The sequence below is a fragment of the Octopus bimaculoides genome, chromosome 18 (assembly GCF_001194135.2).
Source record: "Octopus bimaculoides isolate UCB-OBI-ISO-001 chromosome 18, ASM119413v2, whole genome shotgun sequence".
NCBI classification, from domain to species: domain Eukaryota; kingdom Metazoa; phylum Mollusca; class Cephalopoda; order Octopoda; family Octopodidae; genus Octopus; species Octopus bimaculoides.
The window spans coordinates 48456439-48465205 of record NC_068998.1 but is presented as its reverse complement, the minus strand read 5'-3'; the positions used below and the strand labels follow the sequence as shown (position 1 = coordinate 48465205).

Genomic DNA, 8767 nt, shown 5'->3' with positions numbered 1-8767 from the left:
TATATATATACTTATTCTGACATGCATAATATATATCACGTCTGTATGCAGGGCTGTGGAGTCAAAACAAAAACTTCGACTCTGACTCTGACTCCTGTACGATTGGTACCTCCAACTCCTCTTTATGTAATCAAGTGATTGTGGTCTGCATATCTCATAAAGCATATGTGTACGCTTGTACTTTGAGTATGCCTATAGGTTATATAGGTTTATATAAAAAAATAAAGGTACTGTGAGTCAGAGTCGGTATAGTTTTACCGACTCCCCCTTAATTGTTTCTGACTCCTAAACTTCAACTCCACAGCCTGTCTGTATGTGTGTGTGTGTATATCTATGTCTATATGTTTTCAAAAATATATAAAAATGTACCTATGTGTCTGTGTATTGTATGATCATCAACATTTTTACATTCACTCTTCCATGGAGGCAGATTTTCTTTATTATTTACATTATTTACATTTGACGGATATTTGTCCTCATCTTGTTTGTTGTTAACACGTTTCGGCTGATATACCCTCCAGCCTTCATCAGATGTCTTGGGGGAAATTTCGAACCTAGGTTCTCATTCCTAAGGTATTCTTCAATGTTATTATTATTATTGTTCAGGTCAGTGCTTGGAATCGAACTCGGAATCTTGGGGTTAGCAGCCCACACTCTTAACCACTACGCCATATGCCCATGGGCATAATAATAAAAATAACATCGAAAAATACCTTAGGAATGAGAACCCAGGTTTGAAATTTCCCAAGACACCTGATGAAGGCTGGAGGGTATTTCAGCCAAAATGTTGTGTTGACAACAAGTTGAGGACAAATATCCGTCAAATGTAAATAATGTACATAATTCCTCATCTCTTAAATATAGAACCAGATTTTTTTGACTTTGATGCTCTTCCTGTTGCCAACCCTCATCTGTTTGCTATTTCAGTGCATTCGACCTATGTAACATTCATCTTTTCCATGATGCTTCAAATATTATTGCAATGCAAAATGTAAGTATCACAAAGTTCATTCTATCCTCCTTCCATCCCAAGTTGGATCTTCTCTCTCTCTCCCTCTCTCTCTCTCTCTTTTCTCTCTCTCTCTCTCTTTTCTCTCTCTCTCCCTCTCTCTCTCTTTCTTTCCCTCTCTCCCTCTCTCTTTTCTCTCTCTCTCTTTTCTCTCTCTCTCTTTTCTCTCTCTCTCTTTTCTCTCTCTCTCTTTTCTCTCCCTCTTTCTCTCTCTCTCTTTTCTCTCTCTCCCTCTCTCTCTCTTTTCTCTCTCTTTCTTTCCCTCTCTCTCTTTCTCTCTCTCCCTCTCTCTCTTTCTCTCTCTCCCCCTCTCTCTCTTTTCTCTCTTTTTCTCTCTTTTCTCTCCCTCTTTCTCTCTTTTCTCTCCCTCTTTCTCTCTCTCTCTTTTCTCTCTCTCCCTCTCTCTCTTTTCTCTCTCTCTCTTTCTCTCTTTTCTCTCACTCTCCCTCTCTACCCCTCTCTCTTTCTTTCTTTCTTTCTTTCTTTCTTTCTCTCTCCCTCTCTCTCTCCTTTCTTTCACTCTCGTTCTTTCTCTCTCTCTCTTTCTCTCCCCCTCTCTTTCACTCTCTCACTCAGTGTGTTCTTCCCTCTTTTGACACTGTGCAATAGGATCGGGGGAATATTTGACTGCTGTTTCTAGCAAGTCCATCAACTATTCATTATATGAAGTGCAATGTATCTGCTGTTGTTGGTAGTGGTAGTGATGACACAGTGTAGTTTATGTAGTAGTATATGGTGACTGTGATTGTAGTGGCTAATAATGACAATGTTGTTGCGCCAATGTAACATTGGTTGTAGTAGTAGTAGTAGTAGTAGTAGTAGTAGTAGAGGTGGTCGTGGTGCGTGGTTAGTAAAAGTTTTGTTGCGATTGCTATTGTAGCGTTGGCATGCGGTGTGCGGTTTGTATGAGTTGCTGTAACAGCGTTAGTAGTGGTTGCGGTGTTGAAAATAATAATTGTGGTCGCTTATGGTATTGGGGGCTGTTTGTGGTTGTTTGTTGTATTGGAGGTAGCGGTAGTGGTGGCGGGGGGGGGGGGGTAGTTTTCTGTTCCTACAAGATGTGTTCTGTTAGAATCAGATAAATGACTCCACTACTGATCTTCTTTCATGGCGAAAAAAATACATTCACAACACATTTTTTTATGTTACTCGATTGAAAAGAGCTGACTTTTTTTCCCTCTCTGTTTTTATTGGGTCTTACTGTGTGATTTGTGTTCTTGTATTTTTTGTTTTACAACACACACACACACACACACACACACACACACATATATATATATATATATGTACACACACAGACCCATTTATATATATAAACACACAGAAACACACATGTGTATACATATATTATATATATAAATAAACACACACACAGTTTCTACGTATGTACATGCATACATACATATAGACATACACAACACTTAATAAGTGTAATGATGTGTGTGTGTGTGTGTGCACGTGTGTAGATGTTATATTTGTAGAAATGTATACTGTGGTCCTATATACAAATATGTGTGAATATACACACACACCTGGTGTGTCTCTATGCGTGTGCATGAAGGTTTGTATATATGTGTATGTATATATATACATACACATGTATATATACATATGTATACATATATATGTGTATATATATATATATATATATATATATATATATATATACATGTATATACATACACTCACGCACATGTGTGTATATATATATGTGTGTGTGGGTGTAGATATTTTTTGTATTTCTTTACATTCGTTAATTAGGGTTGAGTAAACATGATCAGTTGTGAAACAAGATGTATATATATATATATATATATATATATATATATATATATATATATATATATGCATCTGCATATATAGTATGTGTGTGTGTATATATATATATATGTATATATATATATGTGTTTGTGTGTAATATATGTGTGTATCTTGATAGCTTTGATGTCGTTTCATTTTTTTCCTATAAATCTCACACACACACACACACACACACACACACACACACACACACACACACACACACACACACACACACACACACACACACATACACACACACACACACACAGATTCATAAATACATACAGAGTTATTTATATACACCCAATCTTTTTCTTTCTGGTCAAACCAACCCGTTTCTATTATTATGGAATAAAGTTGTGGACAAAAGGATAGTTTTCATTTATGCGTGTGTGTGTGTGTGTGTGTGTATTTTTATGTGTATATTCATGTATGTACATATGTGTGTTTCTGTGTGACTGTATATGTATATAAGTATGCATACATATATAAATACATATATATATATAATACACACATATATATATAATACACACATACTTATATAATACACACACACATATATAATATATATATATATATATATTTATATATATAATACACACATACATATATATATAATACACACACACACATATATATATAATATATAATACACACACACACACACACACACATATATATATACACACACATGCATAGATATAGTTATTTATTATATAATGCACATATATAATGTGTATGTGTGAGTATATATATATGTATATACACCCGTGTGTGTGTATACTTATATGTTTATGTGGCTTTCATCAATGACTGTTCTGTTTCATTTATATTCGGCCCGTCCCACCACCACCACCACCACCACCATGACAACAACCATCTTCTCCCCCCAGAACAGCAAATGGTCAACGGTCAAGTTTGATATGTATGTTAGCTTGTCTTTTGGTTTTGTTGACCATCACTGCACCACTTTCTGGTCTCGATGTTGATAAACGACCACCACTACCACTACTACCACCAACACTATCACAACAACAATGTGAACCACATTAATAATAATAATATTAACAACAACAACACTAATGGTGTTTCTGATGGAGACAAAAGAAATAAAGGATGTGTATTTATATAAATAAAAAAAATATGTAAATATTTTACAATGTGTGCATTATCAGGACCCAGGGCCCAACTTTGTTCTCAAATCATCCATGTAGTGATAGCATTCAAGGGGACCAGGATAGCCCACACATGAATTTCAGCCCCCTCCCAGAGGCTCACAGTTTGTGTATATATATATTACAGTGTGTGTGTGTGTGTGTAGATTGTATCTGTGTCTCCCTCTCTGTAAATATATTGCTTCTTGGATTCAGTGTGTGTTTCTACTCATTTCAGTGGCCGCCTAATGACAGTCAGAAAATGTGCAAATTCCATGTGTGTGTGTGTGTAGCCTAGTGGTTATAATGTCGTGCTCTTGACTGCTAGATTGTGGTTTCAATTCCCTGACTGGGCAGCACATTGTGTTCTTTGCTCTTGTCCACTCAGTACCCATTTCTCTATGGGTAACTCTGCAATGGACTAGCCCGTCGTATATGTATGTATATGTATATCTATATATATATATATATATATATATGTGTGTTTGTATATGTTTGTGTGTCTGTGTTTGTCCCCCCAACATCACTTGACAACCAATGCTGGTGTGTTTATGCCCCCCGTAACTTAGCGGTTCAGCAAAAGAACTGATAGAATAAGCTCTGGGGTCGATTTGCTCAACTAAAGGCAGTGCTCCAGCATGGCCGCAGTCAAATGACTGAAACAAGTAAAAGAGAGTAAAAAGTATATATATGCATATATGGGTATAGGACGTCACAAACAACGAGAGAAAAATGGAAAACAGGACCAGTAATACAAAGAACAACCCTTCATCAGTTGTCGACTGTCTATCTACTCTTCATTTCGAGCAGCATACAAGATAGAATGGTTCGCACCATTTCTTCTGCATTTACATTCTAAGATCAAATTCCAGCAATTTGCTTTTCATTCTTTTGGAGTAGATAAATTAAGTACCAGTAAAATACTGGGGTTGGTGTAATTGACTAGTCCCCTCCCATGCTCTGTGCCTTTAGTAGACAGGATTATTATTATTATTATTATTATTATTATTATTATCATTAAGGCGGTGAACTGGCAGAACCATCAGCATGCTGGGCAGAATGCTTAGCAGCATTTCATCTGCATGTTCTGGGTTCAGATTCTGCCGAGGTTGACTTTGCCTTCAGCCCTTTCAGGGTCGATAAATTGAGTACCAGTTGCATACTGGGATTGATATAATCAACTAGCCCCTCCTCCCATAATTTCAGGCCTTGTGCTTTTAGTAGAAGGGATCATTATTATTATTAAGGTAGACCAAGGAAAATGTGGAGGGGACAGGTAGAAGGAGAGATTGGGAGGGTTGACTTGAGAAGGGAGGATGCCCAAAACCAGGTAAGATGGTGAGATGGTGTGAGGGTGGTTGCTATGGCACTGAGGTAGATCTGGCCACCCCCGTTGATGGGGACAAAACTTGGATTCAAAATGATTGATGATAAGCTGACAGAACTGTTAGCACACTAGACAAAATGCTTAGTATTTTGTTCATCTTTACATTCTGAGTTCAAATTCCGCCAAAGTTAACATTTCTTTTGGGGTCAATAAAAAGTGTACCAGTTGATCACTGGGGTCAATGTAATCTACTTATCCCCTCCCTTGTGCCAAAATTTTAAGTCTCTCTCCCCGACCCTTAATTTCTGTTGCTATGGTATTCTTTTCCATTGTGAATGGCTATGAAGGTTTGATATGTTCAGCTCTGTGGGGAGGGGTCAGGTTGTCCACTAAACCTGACCTATTTCCTAACTGACCCCTTCTTTTCAATGTCACTATTCCTTATTGTCTTGATATTTCAGAGTCCCTCCGTATATTGTGGAAACAGAAAAGAGGCGCTACGGCACACACTACAACGGTAAGTACCACCACCTACACTACAACTATTACCACCACCACCACTGCTACCACTGCTACTAGTTGTAAGGTCTCATTGCTAATGATTATGTTGTATAGTTTGAAGTCTCTTGGCTACTCACACCATTACTATATAACCCCCACCACTATAATACACCCCACTCTTTCCCCCCTATCACTACTGCTGTATTCTCCTCTCACCACTACTATATCCCTCTCCATGCCATTGATGTTATCCAAAGGAAAGGCAAAGGGGCCGATACAGCTTGGCGCCAGTGACATCACAACTCATTTCTACAGCTGAGTGAACTGGAGCAACGTGAAATAAAGTGTCTTGCTCAAGAACACAACACACAGCCTGGTCCACGAATTGAACTCACTATCTCATGATTGTCAGCCCGATGCTCTAACGACTGAGCCATGTGCCTTCCTTTTTTGCCATCAACTCTTTCATGTAGCAGTGACAATATACTGTCCAACCCATGCCAGAATGAAAAACGGACATTAAGCGATGATAATGATGATGATGATGAAAGTATGAGGGGCATTTTTAAGCACAGAATCTACTATAATAATAATAATAATCTTGTGTTTTTCTCCGTCACAACATATGAGATAGGGAGGAGTGATAGATGAATAAGGAAGGAAGGAAGGAAGGGGTGATGGTAAACCGGTATTGGGATGATGGAAATTCTACAGTGCAAAAAAAAAAAAAAAAAAAAAAGTGTGTGTATATGTGTGTGGGTGCACAAGGGAAGTATGTGAATGTATGTGTGAACGAGTGTTCTTTCAGTAACAAACGAGGATCAATATCACATCTCAAAAAGACAACCATTAGATAACATTGACGAGTCTATTAATTTGATTTACCATCCATATTCTATCTGTTTTGTTAAAAATATTCATTACAATCACACACACCTACACAAGCATACAAATTCATTAGAAAAAATAATTATTGCATAAGTGTATCAAGACTATAAAACGACTGCAGTTGAAAGGTATATTATAAATCCACATCTTAATTTAACAGTTTATACATGTCCTTTATTTATTTATATTAAGAAATTTTTACCCAGTGTTAATGCAGTAACTATATGTAAACTAACCAGCGATCTTTCAGTAACAAACGATGATTGATGTCACATCTCAAAAGATAGGCATTAGATAACATTGACGAGTGTATTAATTTGATTTACCATCCATATTCTATCTGTTTTGTTAAAAATAATTATTACGATCACACAAACATATACAAACTCATTAGAGAAAAGAATTATTGTCTGAGTGTATCAAGAATATAAAACGATGACAAAAACCAAAATATTTACTTGTAAATAATTTACCTTTCTATATACATCATTTTGGAAATTTGTTTGTTTTTTTCACTCCTTTTTAACATTTTTTTTCTTTTTCCAGATTCGAGGAAGATAAATATGAAAAATTACCAATGTTTATTTTTGGTGACTTCAACTTCCGACTGGATTCACATCTATTAATCAAGGTATGTTTTTTTTTGTTTTTTTTTTGTAATTTGTCCCAAATGTTCTGATCTAACCTGGTTTGTTTCTCAAATTGATTCCAGCTCTCCTAAATTCTAGATAATCCATAAATCTTTGGAATCAAATGATGTGTAGTATCCAGAAATAATTTCAAACCTTTTCACTTTCCTTCTCAAACAAGGAGCTAACTTGTGCCTTAACTTTTTTGAATTTAGACTAGAAATATTCAAACTGGCCAGAGCTTACCTCTCACACCTATCTTACTATGTCATTCTAAAAATATATGATCACATTGATCAAATATAATTGATAATCCTGATTAATTCAAAGTGATGTGAGTAAATAGGCATTTATATTCGACAGAGTAATCTGAATGCAAAAAACTAGAGTTCTTCAAACTTTTTATGCATACACACATATATACCTATATATTGTACTATCACTACCATATCTCTACATATTGCAGGAATTAACAGACAAAACTCTCCCTCAACATACCAAAGGCAAGAAGGACCAGTTGGCCAAAATTGTCTACATAGAAGCAGACAACAATGAGAAAGTAAGTCCATAGAAGCTGCTGGAATATATGTTGCCACATTGAGTGTATGTGTTTGTGTAAACATACATACATACATACAAGGTGGCCCAAAATTTACAAAAGTGTTAATAATTCATTTATGCTGTTTTAAATTTACAGTAACTTAGCACTGGTTTCACCAGTCCTCAGTCAAATCGTCCAACCCATGCTAGCATGGAAAGCGGACGTTAAACGATGATGATGATGATGATGATTAGAAGTGAAGAATCACATTTTGTGAATAACAAATATAAAAAAATGTGATTAAAACAAATTAATTAAACTTTTAGACCCCTCTGAGACTTTTGGGCCACCCTGTATATACACTTGCATACTTTTCTTCCGTATATTTTTTTTTCTTGAAAACCCTTTTTAGTTGTTTTGTAATTGTTGCTATTTTTCCATATTTTTTAAAAAATATTTTAACATCCTTTTGCAGGCCATACTGACTGTGGAGAGCAAACAGTTTAATTATCATGATAAACACACAGAATTCTTTTATAACAAAAATAACATGGTAAGTATATAACTATATGTTCATATGTGTATCTCCATGTTTGTGTGTGTGTGTGTGTGTGTGTATATGTGTGTGTGTGTGTGTCTATATATATTAAAGGAATACCAAAAAGGGGACAAGAATGCAAAACATCCAGACAGTTAGGTGATACAAAAAAGGGACAACAAAACATCCAGATAAGACGATACAAAGAAAACAAGGATGGGTCATTCGGAGTTTTCTTTGATCGTTTAACTTCCCCGTTCTATGCTTACATGGGTCAGAGTGAGTTTATTTGAGACAGATTTTCTACAGCTGGATGCCCTTCCTTCCACCAACTGTTACCTGTTTCCATGTAAGGTAATATCCCCCCCCCCCCC

At 36.1% G+C, this 8767-nt stretch overlaps 1 protein-coding gene across 3 annotated transcripts in view; it reads left to right on the top strand.

The window, feature by feature from the left end:
- The window catches only part of LOC106877914 (inositol polyphosphate-5-phosphatase A), a 158401-nt gene that overhangs the window by 127907 nt on the left and 21727 nt on the right, over positions 1 to 8767 (top strand). For all 3 annotated transcript variants that reach the window (XM_014926984.2, XM_052974558.1, XM_014926994.2), the window contains exons 9-13: positions 928 to 991; positions 5758 to 5813; positions 7232 to 7316; positions 7781 to 7873; positions 8331 to 8408. In XM_014926984.2, the coding sequence (XP_014782470.1) occupies positions 928 to 991; positions 5758 to 5813; positions 7232 to 7316; positions 7781 to 7873; positions 8331 to 8408 (376 nt within the window). The remainder of the gene's footprint in view (positions 1 to 927; positions 992 to 5757; positions 5814 to 7231; positions 7317 to 7780; positions 7874 to 8330; positions 8409 to 8767) is intronic.